At 43.7% G+C, this 26,509-nt stretch overlaps 1 protein-coding gene across 1 annotated transcript; it reads left to right on the forward strand.

The window, feature by feature from the left end:
* Positions 1 to 234: 234 nt before the first annotated feature.
* Positions 235 to 26,085, forward strand: fam102b (family with sequence similarity 102 member B). The gene is made up of 11 exons (NM_001016771.2): positions 235 to 589; positions 9,524 to 9,644; positions 9,747 to 9,776; positions 9,954 to 10,070; positions 12,488 to 12,534; positions 13,799 to 13,902; positions 14,010 to 14,105; positions 15,006 to 15,192; positions 15,750 to 15,877; positions 23,833 to 23,902; positions 25,363 to 26,085. The coding sequence occupies exons 1-11, from the start codon at positions 441 to 443 to the stop codon at positions 25,403 to 25,405; spliced, it is 1,092 nt and encodes a 363-aa protein (NP_001016771.1). The 5' UTR covers positions 235 to 440; the 3' UTR covers positions 25,406 to 26,085.
* The last annotated feature ends 424 nt before the right edge of the window (positions 26,086 to 26,509 follow it).

A 26,509-nucleotide genomic window follows, 5' to 3' on the forward strand; every position in this document is an offset into this window, starting at 1 on the left:
GAAATACATTGTTTATTGAAAGAGAGGTGGCCGGGGGCTGCTGGAAGCGCTGCACCTGAAAGGAGCTACCGGATCAGCACAATCTGGAATGTTCAAGAGGCAATAAGGCAAGCTGAAAAGGTGCATTCTGAAGGAAACACCATTCTGTTGGAATTAGGGAGGGTCACATAGCAAAGGCAGCATAAGGAGGAATCCAAGACACTCTCCTGTGATATCAACCATTTCAAGTTATAGCTAATCCTGTGCAGTCCTGTCTACTCCTTGCTCATATCTGCATATCTCTTTAAATACAGCACACATTTTCTTTCTAGCCTATCCCACAACCTCAACATATTTACACTACATATTTCCTTACTGATACTGGGGAGTCCTACTCCCAGTCCAGATACCTTGTGCAGACTGATTATTTTTAGTGCCCCGCTGCTGCACGATTCTAGTATATGGCTTTCATGATGATGAAAAAGAAGAAATTCAAGTTTCGAGTGGATTTTGAATTGGACAATCTCTCATCCGTTCCATTTGTCAATGGGATTCTGTTCTGTAAAATCCGGCTACTGGATGGGGGCAACTTCAGTGTGGAGTCTTCCAGGTAAGACTGTGTTAAAATTATCCCTATCAGGTGATGTAAAACCCAAATACACATATCTATTGAAGATTACAAAAAAAGTAAAACTCATGTATTTATTTTCTTTAAACGGGGAATTTTACCTTTACATTAACTTTTCATATGTTGCAGCTAATAGTAAACAACTTTTCAGTTCATCTTCATTTTATTTATTTTGTATGATTTTTGGATTATTAGATTTCTTATTGTAGCTCTTTCCAGATCAGCTGTATATGAGCTGGAAATATTAGCTGAATATGAGCAGGAGATTTTGGCTGAATATTCTGTTCTGTTCAGGGACATATTTTTATTCAAACTGTTACCTGGTTTGCTATGGCAAATAACCCCTAGCAACCAAATAACTGTTTTAAACAAAACCCAGGAGCTGAATAACAATCAAATATTAAATAATAATTGAAAAAAGACTGCAAATTGCCTGAGAATTCTTTAACTTTATGCACCATAGTGAAAGTTAATTTTAAGGTGAACAGCCCCTTTCATGATCATCTAGAAACCGTATCCTTCTTGTCCTATGATTGCAGTTTTAGTTGCACAGTTATTATTATTGGTCGTAGCCAGACCATTGCTGGTGAGAAGAGCTTAACAGAAGTTATTCCTGTATATTTCTCAGCTGCCAAAAGGTGAATTATAACTGTTTCACTGTGCTGAGAATATTTCTGTCCCTTGGGAGTGGTGCTTTCTCGGCACACCGTAGATATTCCACTGCAAATGCTTGGGTAATGTGCTGGTCCAGTCTGTAATATTGACCATACTATTATTAATAACATGTATTTAGAAAACACCAACATATTCCGCAATGTTGTACTATAAATAGGTGTATACGTTGCACATTATAGGGCACATTCACTTACCTTGACCCAGTGTGTGAAGTGCAATTTCAAGCTCTCTTTTTTTCCCCCCACAATGCAGTGTTTGCATCATTGTGGACGCAAATGGGCAATTCTCTTTACACAATTGCCACTATCTACCGTAGTTGCACCAGTTTCGTCAAAATGGATGCAGTTGTGTGTGCTTTGTTGCAAACCAGGTGCAGTTGCACTGAATGTTGTCTAAATCTGTCTGGCATCATTTCCAGTGTTTGATGTACAAGTAACTTGTGCATCCTATTCTTTTGGCACAAGTGTGCTGAGCCTATTGACACAGGGTGCTGAGATATCCCTGGAGCTCAGGAGGTGGTGGTAGCTTGAGGGCTTCCTTAAGTCAATAGGTGCAGCCATTACCGATTCGAAATGGAGGGCAGAGAGGGCTGGTGGCACTGAGCGCAACTAGCACAGCTCCTAAACGCCAGAGAATACCCTGCCATAGACAATACTGCCATAGGCAATACTGAGAATTGCCTCTGCTAAAACACACGTAGAGACAATTGTCAGTAAATGATCAGCATTGTCTATTTTAGTAGCCATGACAAGGAGCTGCTACTAGTAGCTCTGTGTGTCTTCACCTTTAAACCCCAAAAATAATTTTTTGCCTAATAGAAGAAAACTTACTTCTAAGCAACTTTGCAATATACATTCATGACATATTTGTAATGGTTTTTGAGTTATTTGTATATATAACTGCTATTAAAAGCAGTGTTTGTTGGTCTTTTTCAATTCTCTGCCCTGGTGGCTCTGGAGTTTGAAACAATGTAACACAAGGCAGCAGACTGACAGACCTAACTTGCTGGAGGAGACCGGCACTTGCAACATTGTTTAAAAAGTAACAACCAGGAGTTCAGCAAATGCTGCTTTCAATAGCAATTACATTTACAAATAACTTTTAAAGCACTAATTATTGTTAATACATTCACACTGGAAAGTTGCTTAGAATAATGTTTTCTTTTATTAGGCAAAAAATTGTAATCATTGTATATTGGAAAGTAGCAAGGTGCTGCATTCTCTTTCATTTTGCAGAAGCAGTTTTTGGATTAAGGCAAACCTGGGCAGTGCTGGTTTCTTTCAGTTCCCATGCTGAAATGATATGTAGAACAGATGCCTGGTTTAGGATGGGGTTCAAGCTTGGAACAGAAGGCAACCTGCAAGTCTTTTAACATCATTGCAACAAGCTTTTTGGTGAAATAACTGTGGATGTAGGGAAGGCTGCTTGTAACATAGTAACATAGTAAGTTGGGTTGAAAAAAGACATACGTCCATCAAGTTCAACCATAATGCCTATATATAACCTGCCTAACTACTAGTTGATCCAGAGGAAGGCAAAAAACCCCATCTGAAGCCTCTCTAATTTGCCGCAGAGGGGAAAAAATTCCTTCCTGACTCCAAGATGGCAATCGGACCAGTCCCTGGATCAACTAGTACTAAGAGCTATCTCCCATAACCCTGTATTCCTTCACTTGCTAAGAATCCATCCAGCCCCTTCTTAAAGTTATATAATGTATCAGCCAGCACGACTGATTCAGGGAGGGAATTCCAGAACTTCACAGCTCTCACTGTAAAAAATCCTTTCCGAATGTTTAAATGGAACCTCCCTTCTTCTAAACGGAGTGGGTGCCCTCGTGTCTGTTGGAAGGACCTACTGATAAATAAAACATTAGAAAGGTTATTATATGATCCCTTTATATATTTATACATAGTTATCATGTCACCTCTTAAGCGCCTCTTCTCCAGTGTAAACAGACCCAACTTGGCCAGTCTTTCTTCATAACTGAGACTTTCCATACCCTTTACCAGCTTAGTTGCCCTTCTCTGGACCCTCTCTAACTCAATAATGTCCCGTTTGAGCACTGGAGACCAAAACTGAACAGCATATTCTAGATGGGGCCTTACCAGCGCTCTGTAAAGGGGAAGAATAACCCCCTCCTCCCGTGAATCTATACCCCTTTTAATACAGCTCAAAACCTTGTTTGCCCTTGCAGCTGCTGCCTGGCATTGCTTGCTACAGCCAAGTTTATAATCACAAGGACTCCAAGGTCCTTCTCCATTATGGATTTGCCTAGTGCAGTCCCATTAAGGGTATACGGGGCTTGCATATTTTTACATCCCAGGTGCATGACCTTACATTTATCCACATTAAATCTCATCTGCCACTTAGCTGCCCAGATTGCCAGTTGGTCAAGATCCTGCTGCAGGGATGTCACATCCTGGATAGAATTGACTGGTCTGCAGAGTTTTGTGTCATCTGCAAACACTGATACATTACTCATAATACCCTCCCCTAAGTCATTTCTGAACAAATTAAACAAAAGTGGACCCAGTACAGAACCCTGAGGGACCCCACTGAGAACCTTACTCCAAGTAGAGAATGTACCATTAACAACCACCCTCTGTACCCGATCCTGTAGCCAGTTTTCTATCCATGTGCAAACGACTTCACTAAGACCAATAGACCTTAGCTTAGAAAGCAGTCGTTTGTGGGGAACGGTATCAAATGCTTTGGCAAATTCCAAATAGATTATATCTACTGCATCCCCACTGTCCAGCTTCTTACTTACCTCATCATAAAAAGCAATTAAATTGGTCTGACATGACCTGTCCTTCATAAAGCCATGCTGATTACTGCTCATAATGGCATTCTCCACTACATAATTTTGAATGTGATCCCTTAACAAGCCTTCAAATAACTTGCCCACCACGGATGTCAAGCTTACAGGCCTATAATTGCCAGGCTGAGATCTTACTCCCTTTTTAAATATGGGAATGACATTCGCCTTCTTCCAATCCCTAGGTACCATACCTGATGAAAGAGAGTCTGAGAATATCAGAAACAAGGGCCACTGCAATTCTGCCCCTAGCTCTCTCAGTACCCGAGGGAGTATTCCATCTGGCCCAGGTGCCTTGTTTACATTTATCGTGTGTAACCCTTTAAGCACCATATCCTGTGCCAACCACTGTGTAGTTGGAGCTGAGGCAACAGTGCAGCTATTGGGTGGGACTCCTCTACTGTATACACAGAAGAAAAGAACTGGTTAAGCACATCTGCCTTTTCTGTATCCGCTGTAACCATATTGTTATCATAACCCAATGGGGCCACACCCTCAACCTGCATCTTTTTACTATTAATATACTTAAAAAACTTTTTGGGGTTAGTCTTGGCCTCGGCCGCGATGCGCTCCTCATTTTCTATCTTTGCCTTCCGGATTGCTGTTTTACAACACTTGTTATAGTGTTTATAATCATTAAACGCAGCTACTGTCCCCTCTGACTTATATTTCTTAAAAGCTTTCCTTTTTTTCCCTATTAACTTCTTTACCTCAGAGTTAAGCCACATAGGTTGATTCTTAACACTTCTACTTTTTCTTATTAATGGAATGAATTGAGAACAGTAATGATTTAATATCATTTTAAATGACAACCATTTCTGCTCTGTGTTTTTATCAGAAAACATAATGCCCCAATCTATGCCCTGAAGCGCTGCCCTTAAGGAGCTAAAATTTGCCTTCCTAAAATTCAGTGTCTTTGTCTATAACAAGATCAGGGCACTGTATTTTATTATCACATGAAATTATCAACCGCCCTACGATAAAGGCCACTGTGGTGTTTCCTGTTCAGCTGCCTGTCTGGCTTCTTACTTGTTTGTGACAGTGTAATCACAGTAACGTTTCTTAAAGGAACAGTAACACCAAAAATGAAAGAGCTTTAAAGTAATAAAAATATAATGCACTGTTGCCCTGCACTGGTAAAACTGGTGTGTTTGCTACAGTAACACTACTATAATTTATATCAGTGCTGTCCAACTTCTGCGGTGCCGAGGGCCAGAATTTCTCTAGCATACATGGTGGAGGGCCGCTAATGGAAGCCAGTTTTGGCCACTCCCCTTTTTTGAGCCACACCCACTTCAAACCACACCCATTTTATCACAATGGTGGTAGTACAGCAAAAACCCAAATGCTCGGTCCTCACTGCGGGGATATCAAAAGTTATTCATATATGAAAGAATGTCATATTAAGACACACCCTTAAATCCATATGCCTCCTCTTCCCCTGTGGATAGCACAGCTACCCCCAGCAACATAATTACACACCTTAGGGACAATTTAATGGCTGTTTCCAACTACTAACAAACTCCCAGAACAAACCCCTGCCAGGTTCACCTCTCACAGGCAGCATAGGGCAGGCAGAGTATGGCACACACAGGCAACACTCTGCCTCCCTTATGCTGCCTGTGTGTGCCATACTCTGCCTCCCTTATGCTGCCTGTGTGTGCCATACTCTGCCTGCCCTATGCTGCCTGTGTGTGCCATACTCGGCCTGACCTATGCTGCCTGTGTGTGCCATACTCTACCTGCCCTATGCTGCCTGTGTGTGCCATACTCTGCCTGCCCTTAGCTGCCTGTGTGTGCCATACTCTGCCTGCCCTACCTGTGTGTGCCATACTCTGCCTGCCCTTAGCTGCCTGTGTGTGCCATACTCCCCCTGCCGTTTGCTGCCTGTGTGTGCCATTCTCTGCCTGCCCTTAGCTGCCTGTGTGCCATACTCTGCCTGCCCTATGCTGCCTGTGTATGCCATGCTCTGCCTGCCCTACCTGTGTGTGCCATACTCTGCCTGCCCTTATCTGCCTGTGTGTGCCATACTCTGCCTGCCCTTAGCTGCCTGTGTGTGCCATACTCTGCCTGCCCTATGCTGCCTGTGTGTGACATACTCTGCCTGCCCTACCTGTGTGTTCCATACTCTGCGCGCCCTATGCTGCCTGTCTGTGCCATACTCTGCCTACCCTATGCTGCCTGTGTGTTCCATACCCTCCCTGCCCTATACTGCCTATGTGCCATACTTTGCCTGCCCTATGCTGTCTGTGTGTGTTATTCACACAGGCAGCATAGTCCAGGCACTACATACTATGTCTGAGGTGTGAACAGGTAAACAATGGGGGTGATTACACTGGCGTGGTAATGCCTCCCTTTGGCTTGTGTGCAAAATACAGGCTGTCCACAATCCAAGCAGCGATAAGAGATTCTGATCGCTTAGGAAGATGGCCATTTCAGTAGTGCGGCATTTTTTTTCTTGATTCTGAAATACTTTCTGTGGTCTTATTGTTTCAGTTTTGCCACCCCATATATCTGAGGTATAACATGGAGACTCCATGAAGCTGGCAATTCACTAATTATTTCTGTGGTTAGGGAGCCAGACCCACTGGTGGGACCTTATCAGTAAACAGTAGTGTTGAAATTTCAGCCATGGGACTTGGGCCAGTAAGCACTATAGTTGACATCCACTTCTGTGGCAAGGACCTTAGGTGCTTTACAATGGGCATTTGGACTCATACTTTGAGCTTTTTTGTGAGTTTTAGGGCAGTGGCACACAGGGAGATTAGTTGCCCATGATAAATCTTCACTTTTGCAGACAACTAATCTCCCCAACATGCCATTCCACTGGCAAGAATGTAAATCTCCAGTGGGATGGTATACGCATCGCTTTGGTCGCCTGAAGTTGCCTTGCAAGGAATCTTCAGGCAAGTTCATAAAACTGAAGTGATTTGTATGCCATCCCACTGGCGATATACATTCTTGCCAGTGGGATGGCATTTCGGGGAGATTAGTTGCCCGCGGTAGTGAAGATTTATCTATTACTTCAAGTTAATATAATGAGATAGAGCATTTGCTCTGCTCCTCTCAGCCTGAATTTTTTTGCAGGCTGAGAGAGGCAGAACCACTTCCTTAGGCTTATGGCCCAAGGAGCAAGTTAGTTGCCCCCGATAGATCTCTGCTACCGAGGGTGACTAACCGCTCTGAAATGCCTTTCCACCGGCAACAATTGGAGTCGCCGGTGAAAAGGCTTACGTTATGTGAAGTTTCCTCCTGCAGGCACCTTCGCATGACTTTGGAAAGCCAAAGCAATGGGCAGGCCTTCCACCTATTGTTGCCGGTGGAAAAGCATTTCAGTCCTAGTTAGTCACCAGCAGTAGCAGAGATCTATTGCAGTTGACTAACTCACTCCTTGGGCCATCAGCCTTATGCACCCCAATAAAACTGCAAAGACAAGTACATCTTCCACCTCTGTTTGGGTACACAAAGTGAAGCCGAATGGGGATCGGCCCAAAAACATGAAAGTTTCATGCCACAAGGGCACTGCTGGCCTCAGCCTCCTACCTTGCCTCCACCTGGAACCATTGTGTCGGCTGAGTGCAGTTTTTCTGCATGGAGCAGATCCGCTTCTCTCAACCTGTAAAAAATGTAGTCCGAGATCAGTGAAGCAAATGTTCAGCGTAATTTCATTTATAGTGATGCTTTAATATAGACACCCCATTACATGCTTTTTATTGAGGAATTACTTCTTGCTACCTACTTTAGACTATGACAGTTTTAGAAGGGGTTCAAGCTCTTCTAATAAATGAGGATTATTTATATATGTAGTTGTCTTTTGAACATCTGAAAAACCTTGCCTATCGGTAATTTTTTTTATATACTTCAGGCATGTTTTTGTTTCAGGTGATATCTGTACATTATAAGAAAAACTCTCTGGCAAATGGTTGATCTGAAAATTTGCAATTACTGCTTGACACTGAAGAGTTAAATGGTCTTTGGATCATAAAAATTTCTTTTGTTTTCTTTTTGGAATGGGGAAGTTATGAGTCAATATCACTTGTGTAAATGTAAATATTTGTATCGGTTGGTTACTAAGGGCCTGAAGGGATGTCAGTGACTAATGCTACTAACCATAAGCAATGTCAAAGAATCTGACACATTTACTTTTTGCAATCCACAAACTGCCACAATAATGTGGTTATAGCAATCTCAATTCAGTTCATTTGAGTTTTTGGAACATTTTTAGAATCATATATAAATAGCTAGAGAAATACCCATAAGACTGCCATCCATTATATTGGCAATGACCAGTGTTTGCACAGAGCTGTTGGTTAGAGATGTATTTGAATAGGTGCATATGTCAAAACTGGGCAAGTAAATGGTGTTATGGGATAGCTATTATTAGGAAGAGCCCGGTAATACAGACAAACAAAAATTCAGATACTTTATTTTAAAAGGGGGTAAACTGTATTGAACAGAGCAGAATTTAAATCACTGAGTCTTTTTGTTTTAAAGTATGTTATCATCTTCATTTTTTTTATTTTGTATATTTGTCTTTCAAACTGAGGTCACTGTCCCCGGTAGCCAAAAAACTATTGTTATTATTCTTTAAACAAGTGACCAGTAAATGCTAATTGTTGATTGATTGCTATAGGTTATTAGACCTGTAGCAAATTGTCCCTTTAATTACATAACCCTCTGTGCCTTACCATTTAAGCTAACATTAATATTCTATTTAGGTCATCCATCTCCCACTTATTTAGCCTTAATTCGTGGTACTGGAATAAATGCTTCTAGTAAATATGAGCTAATTGTTGGTAATGAGTACCAATCATCTGAATGATTCAGGCTTGAAATGCACTGCCACAAGAATCCAATTCTTAGATGACTCAGTCCAATTACTGGGACCCTTATGGGGCTGTGTCTGTGTAGAGCAGATGCCATGAAGTCTAAGCCACTCTTGGATGCCTGGATACCAGTTTAGAGTGGGGTTCATGGGTTAAGTCGACTAGGTGCTATGTAGCCCTGTGTTACTGGTTACAGATTTTAGAGAAAAAAAAGATCTTCCCAAATTGTACGATAAACTGTATTTAAGTGTTGTGTGCATGGGGAAGGGAAGCATTGGCAATTATACAATGGCTACTAGCTGTTTAACTTTTATTTATTATCCATCACAGACCCTCAGCTTGTGGCAAACTTCTGTCAGTCCTCTGTGTTATTACCCCTCTGTATTTAGCTATTATTAAGCTACTGGCAACACAAGTCTATATGTATACAGGGACCAAGGTTCAGCTCGCACTGCTTTGCCTCTTCCACAATAAAGTCTGGTGTGGCAGCTTCTCATTAACAGTTGCCCTACCTGCATATTGTACAACAAAGAATGTATTATGTACGTACACATATTTCACCATCCATATTAAAGTATCTCCCTTCCTTCTTTGCAGAGAAGTTGTCCAAGCCAATAGTGTTCACTGGCGGAAACAATTTACCTTTGTGTGCAAGATGAGCGCCAGCGCAAACTCAGGGATACTGGATCCATGTGTGTGCAGGGTGTCTGTGCGCAAGGTAAGGACCTGTCTGGAGCAAATGCCAATTGATGACAGTAATCGGGTACAATAATCATATATATTCATTTGAATTTCAAGCAATGTATTTTTTTTATTGTAGGAGCTAAAAGGTGGAAAAGCCTATGCAAAGGTAATGTAGATTTGCTCTTAATACCTTTCCTAACTGAACCATAGTTTCTTGTGAAATACTTGTAATGCAGAGCTTTACTGCTGCCATGTTGGACACCACTGTTCACCCTTCAAGTTAATTTGTTTTCATTTGAGTTTATTTTCCATTGTAATACTATTTTTTATTTTGTCCATACAGTTAGGCTTTGCAGATTTAAATCTGGCAGAATTTGCTGGATCTGGTAACACTATTCGCCGGTGTCTTTTGGAGGGTTATGACACAAAAAACACACGTCAGGACAATTCTATCCTAAAGGTGAGCAAACATTTTCTGCTTGCAAAGATATATTAGGGCTGACAATAATAGTAATTTACAATATTTGTCAATATTGCCCAATAAAATAATGCTTTGAATTTTTAATCGAATTCCCGCTGTCTGAGCTAATCGCTTTGCTAAAGATCCAATTAATGGCAATGGCATGATAGATTAATTGCTTGGCAGGAGAGTGACAGAACACTCTGATTCTGAAACGGATTTGATTGGGATATGCCTGGAATTGTCGGTGCACCCACGATTCAAAATTTTGGAAGCACTAAGTATACCCTAAAGATTTAAAAACTTTAAAATGTTTCTATTTAATAAATATGGATTAATAAATATATCCAGCCAAATATATATTTCAGTCTGGCACACGGGGGAGATTAGTCGCTGAGTTGCCATGACCCGCCATCCCGCCGGCGAACGTGTAAGTCGCCGGCGGGATGGCAGGGGAAGGCAACTCGGGGAAATTAGTCGCCCGCGAACAGGGAGTTTTGCCGCGGGCGACTAATCTCCCCCGTGTGCCAGAGCCCTCAAAAGGAAAAGCTTAGCTCATAGTGTGCGCTTATAGCCATTTCCTGTAACCTCTTTTGATCAATGATAGCTTAAATATGCTACATTTCTTTGAAGAAGAAATCTAGTATGCTGCTTACCAGAGCACAACACACTTCCCATTCAGCCCTTGCTCATAATTCCTTTTACATAGTAAGCTACTTAGATCCCAGCTCCAGTTCCATTGCTGTCTAGGCATGCCCTTGCTTGAATGTTGAATGCATGATAAAATGTAGTCTGCAATTGCATTGAACTGTTGTTAGTCAGTTGTGGCCTTCCCAGTGCCCCCAGGTGGTGCCAGAAACATCTGAGGTAATGGTGCCTGGCCAAATACTGTTGACAATACAAAATATTTGAGTTTTTGCAGATGCTTTTAAGCATTTGGTTTGACTTCACCCTGTAGTGCATTTAATAGCTGAGCTGTGCAGCCTGATAGTGACACTGCTGGTGAAAGCATTGACACATTTTCTGGTAGGCACACATTTACACAGTTAGTGGATATAACAGCATTACTGGAAGGATGATTACAATCTTTTTAGGAAGAGCACTAGTAAATTATTCAGTACATTTTTTCCACGCTAATGCTTTTAAGACTGTGGAATATGAACACATTATAAATTCACTGTAAATCTTGTATTCATCTGTCTTCCGTTCCATCGATTTCTGACACTGCTTGGCTCAGAACCCATCATTCATTCTTACAAGCTGAGTGTGTTCTGTTTCTTTGTGCCTTTAAATGCATACAATAAATTCCACATTCTGTTAGCTGGCTGGCAGCATAGTCACTAAAAAGATGGGAGGCTGGCATATCCAGTATCATTCCAAAAGGTTTGTTGTTACTTAGGCAAATCTGTAGGGTACATCTGCCAAATCCTTCACAAAAGTTGTGGCAAAGGCTACTCTTACACTATGGGTTTTCTCCACTGAGAAAACTGAAGTTGCAGAATGGTTGAAGCTGCCCTTTCTTGTACATTGCAGGGTACTGTGACATATTTACAATACACCCAGTGCCATCCCACCCTGAGAGCCCTTGCTGCTTTGCCAGAGCACATACAGCCATCTGAGCACTTTGCTGTAAATCTGTGGGGAAATCTGCACTATGTCTGAAGAGGCCACATTAATCATTGTAAATTCCCACCAATGGTTTTATTGATATATTGTTTACCCTACTTTTTAACCTTATCCTGAAATGTCATTGTTGTTTCTTTTTAAGGAACCGATAATGCAGTCATAAAAATAAATCTATATATTTTACATCTAAATTTTGTATCTGTTTATCCAGTATCTACAAATAAACTATTTCTATATAAAAGTGTTTTATATTCTATAGTTCTGTAGAAAATCATGAAGGTTTACCTTGATTATCTTCCTGTGTAAGAACTTAATCCATGGTATTCTATACAACTTGTTTTCTGCTATTGTAAATATGTGCCCAATATGTGCCCAATTTTACTTTGCTACATGGCTGCATACTCTAGCAGTGCTTCTTATGCAACTATGCAGTGTTTACTATTTTAGGGTATCAGTACCTTATGTTTGCCCTTTAATTTTTGGGTGATACTGGTCCTTTAAGTTAATTGTGTAATATTCACTCTGAACGATGCAGGACTACCTTAGGCATATAATTTTCATGCCTGAAGACATTAACAGATTCCATTTGGATGCTGTTCGATCTCTGTACTTGTGCATGAATGGATGGCACTATATATCAATAAAAATGGATCCAGTGCCTGCCAAACAATGAGAGCAGATGATTCTATCCATTTGAAAAGTTTCAGCTTGCTTATAATGATTCTGTCTTTGTGCAACTGTGATCTAGCTGCCTTCTCTGTATGTAACTGGCGATTTGTCTGTCTCTGTAGGTTGGGATCAGCATGCAGCTCATGTCTGGGGACCCCTGCTTTAAAACGTGAGTCACTAAATGTCACACGTCACAAGGAACAACATGTAACAAGTCACAAGGAACAACATGTAACACTTTTTTCCTATGAGTACGGTTTTTATATACGAAAAAATGCTTCTAGAGCACATTCTTGCAACCAGTAGAATAAAGTTACATTTTACTTCTATCTGGTGATTTTCATTGTGCAGTTTTAATACATCAGAATACAGGCAAATATACACCTTCACACCATGCAGATCCTTTATATCAGACCATCGGAAAAACACATATTTACGATGGTCTTAAGAATAATTTTATGGCTGGGGGTCACCAGAACATGAGGAACTGTATTTAAGGGTCGCGGAATTAGGAAGGTTGAGAACAACTGCTTTATATGCTATGGCTGGTAATCCTAGTTGAAGTTTTTTGTTTACTGACAAAATATACAAGATCCTCAAACTGCTGTTCCTGGTTACGGACACAGCGACTAGTATTTGGCACTGTAGCACTTGCTGCTTTTCTAGTGGGGACAGGAAACCAGCTCTGCCACAAGCTGGTTACTTGTACCCAGTGGGTTTCACTTCCCCACATGATATAATATATGTTCCTCGTGTGTCAGAACTGCGCTGACACAAATGCAGTTATTCTATTGTACTTGAATGATAAATCACACATCTTAGTGCTGTAGAAGCTGCAGTATCAATTCCTTCCTTTTTTTTTTTTTTTTTATAAGGCTGAAGCATTTAGTAATACTGTGCTTTCCCTTTGACATAAACTCTTTCCCTTATATGTAATAAAAGGCACTAAGTTTCCCCTGGTGCTGTGACCCATAGCAACCAATGAAATGCATACTTTTAAAAAGCTTACCTTCCTCATATTACATAAGCACATTTATATTAGGGCCCATGGTGTTCTATTATATACAGAGTGTGCTAAAATTTACAGAAAGAAATAATATACTTTGATGGACTTGGAGAAGTTTGTAATTTTAACTGTTATCTGGTTTCTGTGATCCCGCTGATCTTAGCAGTATGCACTAGTTTGGGTGAAAGACTCAAAGATGAATAGCAAGATAAAGTGATAACAGTAAAGCCAATGGTCAATAACACCAACATCCAAATGGCATTTTACAGAATACTAGTTGCCAATTTCACTGTCTGCATTATTGTGGAAGTTAAATCTAAGATAGCCTGCCCCATTAAGCCATAATGTTTACTAATATATTCAGTTTACCAGTCTAATCACTTTGAACTGACAGATGTTTTATAGCCTGCTATATCTATAACCACAGGGCACCTTCAACTGCCACATCTATAGCAATTCCTGGGGATTCAGACTCATTGCAAAAAGACAGGAAAGGCCGTGAAACTGGGAAACTGCATTTGGGAGTTTCAGGTATTGTGGATTCACTGTTATAACTAAGGATATTATTTTGAGGCCAGATAATTGTGTACCTGCATGTAAATCTGTGGCAACACTGAAACATTTGTGTATATTTTCAGACCTGTCATCCAAAAGTGCATCAGTCCCAGATGAATTGGGTGCGTGTGGCCATTCTAGGACTTCAAGTTATGCCAGCCAACAGTCCAAGGCATCAGGTATAATCTTGTTTGATCTTTTATTTTGCTTTTGGTGAGTTTTTCTAGCACATGTCTCCTTGCTATCAGCTGGGTCTTGCCATAAGGGGTTGTAGTAGAGTAGGAAAATTTGTTCTTTGGAATGTATTGTCTTGAAATCTAAATGCACTTTAGGAGGGGGAGGGCTTGTGAGGGCAATATTATACTTGGTTAAAGAGTCGGCTGCTATATAAAGTATGCAATGTATTTTAAAGCTTTCACTTATTTCCATAACCGCTTCTACCTGTGTGCCAGTCCAAAGAAATTCCATGCTGTGTATATCAGTAAGGGTATACCAAATCAAAGAAATCCCCTGCACAATTCACACGTTATGTAGGGCAGTGCTTAAGTTTATGCATTATTTAACAGAAAATGAAACACTCCATTCTACTGGGCCTTAGGCTATCTCCTAAACCACATCACTGATAACTTTAAAAACATTTCTGTTCCTTTGTGTTGCAGCAAAAAAATGCAACAATTGACAGCATTTTTTACAGCCTTCATCTTGGCCCTTATCACTCCCTGTTGCCTGCTTGTTTTTCTGTGATTAACAGAGATCAAAAGCATAGCAATATATAGATAACTTTCACAGGATTTTTTGATGGTGGAAAAAGTTTCACATGTTATTAGTATTTATATAGTGGCATCATCTCCCCAAATGCAAATGGATACATAAACAAGACATCACAGTTAGATATACAGACAAACAAATTACCAGAATAGTGTCAAAGTGTAAGCAGACAGTTTTGGCTGGGCTCTACTCATCAGAGTTTACAAACTAAGGAAAATTGTGGGTGTACTCCAAAGGTAAATATGTTATGTCATTTTGGAAGGTAATGATTATCTGATTGGTACAGTGGTTCTCATGATCCTTTTGTGCAGGATACAGCACCGGTCACTCACGATCTTCCAGTTTGTCAGAGCTAAGCCATAGGAGGAACACGTCTGTTGGTAGCGCATCTACAGGAATTGGTAGCATCCCAGAGCCCAGTGATGAAGACAGTACCAAGGCTGCTAGGTTCAGCCCAGAAATCTCAGAAGAGGGGTCATCACCTGAAAAACTCAGCAGGTTGGTAGAGGTGAATTTAAATGGTGCTATGTTTGGATTAAATGCAAAAGAATCACATGGTTAGGATTTAATTGTGAAAAAAACAGATTATGGATATGCCTTACTGATTGGGGGTGAAGACAGAAGGCAATATGTTATAGCAGTGGTCCCCAACCAGTGGCTCGGGAGCAACATGTTGCACCAACCCCTTGGATGTTGCTCCCAGTGGCCTCAAAGCAGGTGCTTATTTTTGAATTCCTGGCTTGTAGGCGAGTTTTTGCAGCATAAAAACCCAGCTTATGTAAGCTGCCATTCCACATAGAGGCTACCAAATAGCCAATCATAGCTCTTATTTGGCACCCCCATAAAATTTTTTTATGCTTATGTTGCTCCCTAACACTTTTTTGTTTTGAATGTGGCTCACATGTATAAAAGATTGGGGACCCCTGTGTTATAGCGTTAACTGAGAACACACAGGCAACTTTGAACCATACCTTTTGGCCCAAAACAGTTTGACATATGGGGGTTTAACAGTCTTCTAAAGTTACAGACTTCAAGATTCTGTTCCTCTTCTACAGGCCCCCGGTGAAACAGGACTCAGTTGAGTCACAGTTAAAGAGAGTGGATGCCACTCGAGTGGATGCCGATGACATTGTCGAAAAAATCCTCCAAGGTCAAGATTTTACCTTGGACTCCAGTGCTGAAGGTAAATGCAGCAAAAGATGGAGCCTATGCCTTGCATCATTGTTCCCACCCTTTAGTCATTTTAATGAGTTGTTTTATTTGGGAGTTCACTTAAATTCTGGACCAATATAGTGTAGGCTTGGCAGATGCCCACTAATTGTTTATATGTTCCACTTTTGTAGATAGGGTGTGCTATAACATTGCTGGTCTCTCTGCTTAATGGAATTTATACTCGAGCTCACTAGTGACCAATATTGTCTAACAGGAAATTGTAAAAAAAACAAAAAAAAAAACTTTTCTCTCAATAAAGTATGGTCATGGTGTAAACTCACCAATCCTAGTGCACATTCTCCAGACCTGCATTTTAAAGTGATACTGACACTAAAAAACTACCCTTCAAAATGTAAATGTACATTAAAAGTTCCCTTCTCAGCCTGTCAGTTATAGAGTCTAATGCTGACAGACTCCTGCTGCACAAATATGGCCGCCACCTCATAGAGGAACATGGGGGATCAGATAGGGAATGAAAAAGCATCAGGAAGTACTTTTATTGCATAATTAGAAATAGCATAAGTTAAGACATTGTTATGAAAAAATGGTTTAATTTCTGTTGTCAGTATCTCTTTAAGGGAAACTTGGCTGACACAGAATACTAAAGATTTTCTGGGAATGAAGTTATAGAGTGAAGTTAAAGCCAGAATCTAATCTCAAACAATTGTCTAAAGTGGTCATAATGTGGACTATGCACATTGGACCCACTCTTGCACCCCTTTAAATTAGATTTCTGCTCATTGCCAAAGGACACTAAGCATATTGCTTACAATGCAGAGGAGACAAGCTGAGGAAGAACAGTTGATATACTATAAATCAGTGCATGGTGTGTACCATAAAGGCACACATTATTTAATCGCAGATATATTTTTACCTTTTGTATCTATTTTTAAGAGCTTGAAGCATTAGATATTATAAGGCAGGTGCTATATGAAAAGTATTGTCTTGGATAAAGTCTATTGTACAATGAAGTCTTGCAACCTATTCTATTTATCCAGTTGTCCCTGGCCTTTTGCTGCTGTACCATTGCCTGTAATGTTTGTTTCTGTTACACATCAGGTAGTAGTATTCTGGCTGCTGTCAAAACATCATTGACCACTTGTTAGTCTGAATTCAGTGACCGTGATGTTCTTGCTCATGATTTATGTATCTGCATACTGTTGAATGTCTAAAAGGCTGTCAGTCTGTTGAAAACTGATATTGTGATTTAATATTTATGGCATGACTTGTAAGGTTTTTTCGTAAAGTGATCATCTGAAATTCTCTTAGCCTTATCAGATCATCAGGCAGACTGCCTAAAAGCATTTTTCTCTTTTCCCACTCAAGCCTGCAGGATACTCAGCACCACTTCCTCTTGGTTTTCTTTTTCATTGAATGAAAACAGTGCACCTTGGGCTTATGGGCTGGTTGCCTTCATTTTATTCCCCAGAATGAAATCCTGTAGCCTTTAAAGCCTTCTTAACTTATGTGAGATTCTGTGAAGAAATTCTCATTTTCTCTTACAGGTGTCTGTGGGACACAGGGACCATGGGTATAGTATCTACCAGCAGGAGGCAGTACACTAGAAGAGGAAGAAGAGGAAAAGGCCCCTCCTCCCTGCTACTATACCCCCTGTAGCTTCCTTAGAGCGCCAGTTTTTTCTAGTGTCCTCAGGAGACAGGATCTTACAGCTAGTCTGCGGCCAGATTATTCTGGCACCAGGGGTCGACCTATAGGGCCTACTGCAGTTCCCTCCACAGGCTTCCCCCTACGTGGGACTCAAGCACCGGGGCCAGTAAGACTCTCTGAGCGGGCCACACAGATTCCCTGCCTCTACCTGTGAGTGCAGACGCTGTCCGGCGCTTCCTCCTTCTCAGCTGCACCCCAGGTCAGTTCAGCTCCCAGCCTGCCTGCTCAGCCTGCCAGCCTACCTAAACAGCCCCCCCCGCCTCAGTACCTTCAGCGGTCCCTCTGCCGGTCCCCATGCGTTCCACCGCGGCCCCATGCGTTCCACCGTCCCTTCCGGATGACGTCACTACGCGCCGCCATTTTCTGTGCGCCTCTGTTCGCGCACTTTCCTCCTTCGCGCCATTCTGCTCCGCTCTCCATCCTGAACGGTCGCATCCTCAGGGGCTCTCCGGACACAGGGACGGTATCATTGGCAGAGGGGGCACTATTAGGGGAATTTCAGGAGGGCAAGGCTGGGCTTTTTAGCGCGGTTGGGTCTGTCTGATCGGGTAACCCCTCCAGGGTTGAGGGGACTGTATTCCTTTGCTGAGTTATGTGAGGGTATTTTCTGCTTGGGAAGCATACAATTACTTATGTATTGAATTATATCTGTGCCTAATCGCCTCATATATTCCCTTACACCTTTTATATAAAAAAAAAAAAAAAAAAAAAAAAAAAAGAAAGGTTATCCTAAGGTGTAAGGAGGGGGAATTCCCCTATCTCCCTTGCATTAAAGCCTGCCTGTCTTTTTTGCGTTTATCTGCTGACCATTGTAGGACTGCTTGTCTTGCTCCTTTTCTGTCATGGCAGAAGGCATTCCAGAAGGCCCCTTTTCCAGGGGGGCTTCTAGCTCCTCAAAGGTAAAATACCTAGCATGTGCCAGATGTTGCAAACGTCTTCCATCTGGAAGAAAGGAACCTCTTTGTTCCTCTTGCTCCAAAATTCCGGCTGAGACCCAGTCCCAGGCTCCGGACGTGCCATTGCCCCCCAGTTCAGAATTAGCAGGGGGGGACCCTACTCCAGCACTGGCTCTGGATGCTCAAGCGCAAGCTTCCTCTTCCCAACAGGATCCTCCCTTATGGGCGGCCCAGCTTTCCACCGGCATTCCCAAGCTTGCAGCCTGCCTTGATAAGCTACTGGACAGGTTAGATAGGGAGGAACCTCATCCTCCTAAGTCCCTCAAGCGGCAAGCCTTACTCCGCTTGGATGACTACAGCGACTCAGAGTCTCTCCACGCCTCGGCTACTTGGGAGGACCACTCCCTAAGCGAGGGGGAAATTTCCTCCGACGGGCCAGATGACCCGGAGGACGCATCTAGATCGTCACCAGAGGCCATTGAGGCTCTCATTGCTTCAGTGATGACCTGCCTTGACCTCAAGACTCCAGAATCCTCTCTAGAGTCTTCTGCCTCTCTCTTCAAGCGTCAGAAAAAGACCGCCTCGGTTTTTCCTTCCCATGATCAACTGGACTCCCTTATCCAAGCGGAGTGGGATCACCCTGAGAGGCGATTCCAGACCTCACGGCGTTTCCAACGCTCGTATCCCTTTCCACAAGAGACCCTGGAGAAATGGTCTACACCTCCTTTGGTAGACGCTCCGGTGTCCCGCTTATCCAAGAACACCGCCCTTCCTGTCCCGGATTCCTCCTCCTTTAAGGATCTGATGGATAAAAAGATGGAGGGTTTCCTCAGAGCAACATTTATTTCAGCTGGAGAAAGCCTTCGTCCCACCTTGGCCTCGGCCTGGGTTTCCCGGGCAGTTCAAACCTGGTCCAATTCGCTCTTAGAGGGCATATCCTCGGGCTCTTCCAGACAGGAATTGTCCCTCTTAGCCTCCCAAATTCGTGACGCCAACGAGTACCTATGCGAAGCTTCCCTGGACTCAGCCCAGGCCATCAGTCGTACCTCAGCCCTGGCTGAGCCTCTGGCTCAAGCTCTGGTCCGCTGACATGTCCTCTAAGAAGTCCCTCACCACTCTCCCCTTTAAGGGCAAGCTCCTATTCGGGCCAGAACTCGACAAGATAATCAGCCAAGCCACTGGGGGGAAGAGCACCTTCCTTCCCCAGCCTCGGACTCGCCCTTCCTTTCGCAGGGGTCGCTTTTTTCGCCCCAGGGGCTCCAAGGTCTCTTCCTCCAGGGATTCCTCCACGCAGAACCCCGCGGGAAAACCCAGGTTCCAAGCGCGGACCAAATACTCCTGGCAGGGTAGGCGTCCCCAATCCAAGCCCACCGACAAGTCCTCTTCCACATGACTACCCCCGGGCAGTAAGTCCTCCTCCCGTAGGAGGCAGGCTTCGCCAGTTCCGCGAGGCCTGGCTTCGTCTTACTTCCGATCCCTGGGTACACCGAGTGGTATCCTTCGGCTACCGTCTCGAGTTTCTTGCTACCCCTCCGAGCCGGTTCTTCATGTCCCGGCTCTCTCAGGACCCTTCCAAACAGTCCGCATTTCTCGCCATCATACAGGACCTCCTGGACGAGAGAGTGATCATGCAGGTGCCTCCCGAGGAGAGGTTCCGGGGATATTATTCCAATCTCTTTCTCGTTCCAAAACGAGACGGGTCCTTTCGACCCATCCTAGACCTCAAGAAGCTCAACACCTTACTTCGCTTCTCTCGGTTCAAAATGGAATCACTCAGGTCAGTCATTGCGGCCATGGGTCACAACGAATACCTAGTGGCGCTAGACATAAAGGACGCTTACCTCCACGTCCCCATTTTCCCTCCCCATTGGAAATACTTAAGATTTGCGGTCAAAAACCTCCACTTCCAGTTCACGGCTCTTCCCTTCGGGCTCACCTCGGCACCTCGCTTTTTTACCAAGATCATGGCAGCGGTAGCAGCGTCTCTCAGGGCTCAAGGGGTGTCAATCACCCCATATCTGGACGACCTTCTTCTCAAGGCGCCATCCCAGTCGGCTGCGACATCCCAATTGGAACTGGTCACTTCAACCCTAACTTCCCTGGGTTGGAAGATCAACTTGGAGAAATCACGACTCACTCCATCCCGTCGAATGCCCTTCCTGGGCATGATCTTCGACACAGCCCAGCAGAGGGTGTTCCTCCCCCCGGAAAAGATCTCCCGAATTCAGGACTTGACGCGTCGGCTGATCCAATCACAGGGCCCATCCATCCGTTTTGCCATGCAGGTACTGGGGTCCATGGTGTCGTCCATAGAAGCCGTGCCCTTCAGTGGAACATCCTGGATCAGTGGACACGTACCAGTCTGTCCCAGAGAATCCAGATCCTTCCCAAGACGAAGACTTCTCTTGCATGGTGGCTCAACACACCTCACCTTGCCAGGGGGCGCCCCCTCCAGGAACCTCACTGGCGCCTTCTGACCACGGATGCCAGCCTCAAGGGTTGGGGAGCAGTTCTGGACCACCTCTCAGCTCAAGGGACCTGGTCAAAGACCGAAGCTCTCCTTCCCATCAACATCCTGGAGATCCGGGCAGTCCGTCTGGCTCTATTGCACTGGCAACACCTTCTTCGGGGACAGGCCATCAAGGTACAATCCGACAATGCCACCACGGTTACCTACCTAAATCATCAAGGCGGAACCCGAAGCCGTCAAGCTCTCAGGGAGGTCAGCCTTATTCTGACCTGGGCGGAGGCCCAGGACTCCCGGCTGACAGCAGTCTACATCCCGGGTCTCGAGAATTGGCAGGCCGATTACCTCAGCCGGCAGCAGCTCGACCCAGGAGAGTGGGCCCTAAGTCCAAGTATCTTTCAGGACATCGTCGATCGATGGGGTCTCCCGAGCGTAGACCTCATGGCATCTCGTCTGAACCGGCAAGTCCCTCAATTCATGGCCAGGTGCCGCGACCCTCTAGCTCTGGCAGTGGATGCTCTCACGGCCAGTTGGGACTTCCCTCTGGCTTACGTATTCCCCCCGCTTCCTCTTCTGCCCAGAGTCATCAAGAAGATCAAGGCCGGTTCCAACCCGGTGATCCTAGTGGCCCCCTTCTGGCCCAAAAGGGCCTGGTTCTCCGAGCTGGTAGCTCTCAGCAGGGCCGAACCCTGGAACCTTCCCCTGGTTCCCGACCTTCTCTCCCAAGGCCCGATCCACCACCCGGACCCGGCATTCCTGAATTTGACGGCCTGGCTCTTGAGTCCCTAGTGCTCCAACGCAAGGGTTTCTCTCCCGAGGTCATCCGCACCATGATGGCTGCCCGTAGGCCGGTTTCCTCCAGAACCTACCACCGTGTTTGGAGGATATTTAAGGATTGGTGCGACACGGAGGGCTATTCCTTCCAGACCTTCTCCTTACCCCGACTCCTCTCCTTCCTTCAGTCGGGGCTTTCCAAGGGTCTTTCACTGGGATCCCTTAAATCTCAGATCTCGGCACTATCCGTCCTCTTCCAACGTCGCCTGGCCACCCTACCGGACATAGCCACCTTCTTACAGGGAGTCTCTCGACTTCGTCCTCCCTTTCGCGATCCCATCCCTCCATGGGACCTTAACCTAGTTCTCACAGTTCTTCAGGGGCCCCCATTCGAGCCCCTGGGTAGCATACCTTTGGCATGGCTCACCTGGAAAACAGTCTTTCTCCTAGCCATTTCTTCGGCTCGCAGGGTGTCTGAGATCTCGGCTCTTTCGCATCTCCAGCCATACCTCGTATTCCATGAAGACCGGGCGGTCCTCAGAACCTTGCCTTCCTTCGTGCCTAAGGTCGGCTCTTCCTTTCACATCAACCAGGACATCACCATTCCGTCCTTTTGTTCTAAGCCTTCCTCGCCTAAGGAAGTAGCCTTGCACGCCTTGGACCCGGTCCGGGCGTTAAAGTTCTACCTCCACCGCACCAAGGACATTCGCCAGTCCTCAGCCCTCTTCATTGTGCCCGCTGGCCCCCAAAAGGGTTTTCCGGCCTCCAAGGCTACCTTATCCCGTTGGATTAGGGAAGCCATCCGCAGAGCATACATTGCCAGAGGCAAACAGCCGCCCCTTCATCTCAAGGCTCACTCGACTCGGGGAATTAGCACCTCTTGGGCCTTTAGAAACAGGGCCTCAGCCGAACAGGTCTGTAGGGCCGCCACATGGTCCTCCATTCATTCCTTCACTAAATTTTACAGATTTGAGATTTTTGCGGCATCTGATGCTCATTTCGGGAGAAAGGTGCTGCAAGCCGCAGTTACCTAAAACCGTTTCTCCCACCCTTTCTTCTGTTGGGGCAGCTTTGGTATGTCCCCATGGTCCCTGTGTCCCACAGACACCTGTAAGAGAAAAGGAGATTTTGTGATTACTCACCGTTAAATCCTTTTCTCTTAGGACGTCTGTGGGACACAGGGACCATGGGTATAGTATCTACCAGCAGGAGGCAGGACACTAGAAGAGGAAGAAGAGGAAAAGGCCCCTCCTCCCTGCTACTATACCCCCTGTAGCTTCCTTAGAGCGCCAGTTTTGTCAACAAAGAAAGAGACAGTATAACTTAACTATCTACATAAGCAGAAAACTTTCCAGAGGAACCGGTTCAGGGGGGGAAGCCCTGTGTCCCACAGACGTCCTAAGAGAAAAGGATTTAACGGTGAGTAATCACAAAATCTCCTTTTTATTCCCATCTCTCAAATAATGAAAGTCGATATCTCTACATGCTTCCAGACAAACAAATGATTTGCCATTTGGAACCCAAATTTGTTTCAACATGTTTTTTTTTTTTTTTTTTCTTTTTATTACAGGTCCACCTTTAGTTGCTCTGCTTTCTCACGCTTTCTAAGCTTTCTATCTGCAGTCTTGTCTTCAAAACTGGTCCTGTCATTTCAAGTTCACTAAATCCCAAACCATCCCTACAAAAGGTGGCTGTCTGTGGTGTCAGCAGCCCCTGTGGCATTTGCAGGCCAGCCTACAGCTGCTTCTTTGTGGGCCTATGGGTAGTGAGCACAGACCCCACTGTGTGCTTTACACCATGCCTCTGCTCAGTAATTGGAATCTTCTATTAAGTAGTTTAGGTAATGTGAGGCAATCTGTGGATTCTGGCAAATACCAGAGGGGCTGCTGTAAGATGCCACTGTTTTGGCCTCTGTGTACTTGAAATGCCAGGCCAGAACTGGTGAGAGCTGCCTAATGTCACTTTTAGCCATCATTTCACCAGTAAGAAATGCAACAGCAGCAAATAACTGGGCATTGTCTTGTGATGTTTCCTGTGGTACAAACGGGAACTGCTGGGGTGGGGTGTGACATGACTTGTTTGTTGTAAATGGTAACAGTGCTCTGTATGGCTCTTTTTTAGAGGAAGGTCTGCGCTTGTTTGTAGGCCCCGGTGGGAGCACAGCTCTTGGGAGTCATCACCTCCCCAACAGGTAAGTGGGATGGGAATCCAGTGCTATTGGGGAAGGGGTGGTCATCTCCTTGTCAGGACAGTGTTCATAACATTTATAGTTATATTGTGTGAGGGGGTTACCATTACTAGGCATTCGCTTTCCTGTCACACCTACAGAATCCCGGCACTGTGTAATGTTAAATCTCTGATCAGAAGGGACAAATGGTGGTGCATATTGGCAAATAAATTCCTAGATCTGGTCTTGAACAACACTTGAAGGCCCAAATTATGTTTGGAAACCAGTAAATCCAATATGTAAATGAACAATAGTAGATATGTTGCTTTTAGTAATAGTTTGAACAAGAGACAATTGCCCGCCCAAAACTGCACCCAGTTTGGCGAGTCCCTAGTACATTTATTTTTCAGAGTACAAAATAACCTGAGTCCCTTCTGAATCCTTCTGGATTTCCCATTTTGATATTTAGTAAATCATCTCTGTAGTGTTTCTGTTTTTCAAACTTATATGATCAGTACATTTCATCACTGTTATCAGTACGTTTTAGGGATGCACTAAATCCAAGATACAGTTCGGGATTCTTCCTTTTTCAGCAGGTTTCGGATTCTGTCAAATCCACGTGTCTGGCTGAACCGAATCCAAATCCTTAAAATCATGTGATTTTTTTTCATCAAAACTCTTCTGTAGTCTAATTTGCATATGGAAATTATTATTTGGTTTGGTATTCAGCCAAATCTTTCACACAGGATTTGGGGTTCAGCCGAATCCCGAAATAGTAGCTTCGGTAAATTCCTAGTACATTTTTAAATTCTGATTAGTTACATTCTTAGAATTCTTTTTGCATAAGGTTGTAGGAATTCCTCAGAATGTTGTGATACCATGGTAGCACGCTACTCTCAGTGCAGAGTTCACTGGTGTATGGTACAGACTTGCACATATTTGTGACTGTGAATCATCCTGGCCTGTTGGATCACTGTCATAAAATACATCAGAGCCAAAACTATACAGTTGCCCAGTTTATTGTTATACCTATTATACTTTTAACAAATAATACACAAACTCCAGATGAACTTAGCACTATATCAATTGGGGAAAGACATTTTGGCATCTCCCATCCTGCCCTGTAAATAGGGCGTAAGTCAGAGAGCACTCTGCACTACAAGCCAAGGGTGCGACTTTGAGCTGCTTAGTGCACTTGCACCTAGCACAATGTTTATTGCCCCCTAGTATTCCTTTCTAGATAGTGTAGCTAGTATTACTGTGAGCCTGTAGACAAGTCTGCTAATGTCATTTCTAACTGCTTAAAGCATTCCCTGTAAAATTCAGGGACTCAGGGAAAAATGGCATGTATATTTCTACTTATAATAGAGCTATCTATACATGGACACATAGCAACAGTGCATGGATAGCCTAGAAACATACTGTGGCCTGTATATTCTGGGTAGCTTTTTTATGTTTCTGTACCATTTCGCTTTTATTATCAGGGTCGGTGCTGGAGCATATGAACAAGTTGTAATCAAACGCTAAGGATTCTTAAGGAGTCTTGGAGAAGGTCATGTGGAATAATCCTTCCGAGGGTCCGCTCAGCTTCATTTCATACTGCACAGACTGTTCTAGTGCTACAGAATCACAGGACTAAAAAAAATCCAACTTTTGAATACTGTCCTGCCTGATAACAGGCTGTCATCTCTCCTCCCTGGAAGCATTCATGTTTTTGTGACTGAGAAGTTAGCAATGCCATGCAGAGCGTATGCTGGAGGGAGTCGCAGCATTCATACTGTAGATAAAACATAGGAAAGGTGAGAGCAAGCCAACCCTCCTGTGCTTATAACCACATTGCTGGAAAATACAATCAGTGCATCGTGTTCTTATTTGTGTGATGTGAGATGCAAGTAGAAGTTAAGTATCACTACACAATATAATATGATACCAGGATATACTATAGTTACTTAATGCCTTCTAAATAGATTCAATTGCTATAAGAATAGAGCTGTGGATGGGAAGCTAATAGAATACATGCAGTTAAAATCTTATTCTTATAGATGTCCATAATGTTCTGACTTATCCACGAAATGTCCATATCTTGTGACAGTACTACATCAAATCCTTGTGCACTTGGGTAGTAGCCTTGTAGCAGAGAGCACTCTAAGGTATCATTGTTTAAGTGCCATATGAAGTCTGTATCAATATATATATTATATATGTGAGTGTGTTCATGGATTTTAATTGGTGCTGCTGCCAGTAATATGCTGGTTAAAGCAGAGCTTCCTTTGCTCACTAATATATAGTAGGCACATTGATATTTACACAATAGAAATAATCAGTATGTTAAGCCATTTAACACTTTTTTGGTGGTGCTGGCCCTTTAGTAACTGCCTTGCTTGGGGATGACCTTGTCTATTTGGCAGGTCTTCCTGATATGACTGTAACCAAAGACTTACAGTTCCTGACAGGGGCAGCTGTGAGGGCACCTAGAAGCTGCATTACGGAGCTTCCAACCAACAGCTCCATGGGGAACAAAGATGAAGGGATAACTACTAATGGGTGCTCTGCTGAAGGGAAGCTGATGCAGGGATAAGCAAGGAGCAGCATGTCATGTAGATAACTATAGAAACATATCTAGTCTGTGTA

The sequence above is a fragment of the Xenopus tropicalis genome, chromosome 4 (genome assembly GCF_000004195.4).
Source record: "Xenopus tropicalis strain Nigerian chromosome 4, UCB_Xtro_10.0, whole genome shotgun sequence".
NCBI lineage: Eukaryota > Metazoa > Chordata > Amphibia > Anura > Pipidae > Xenopus > Xenopus tropicalis.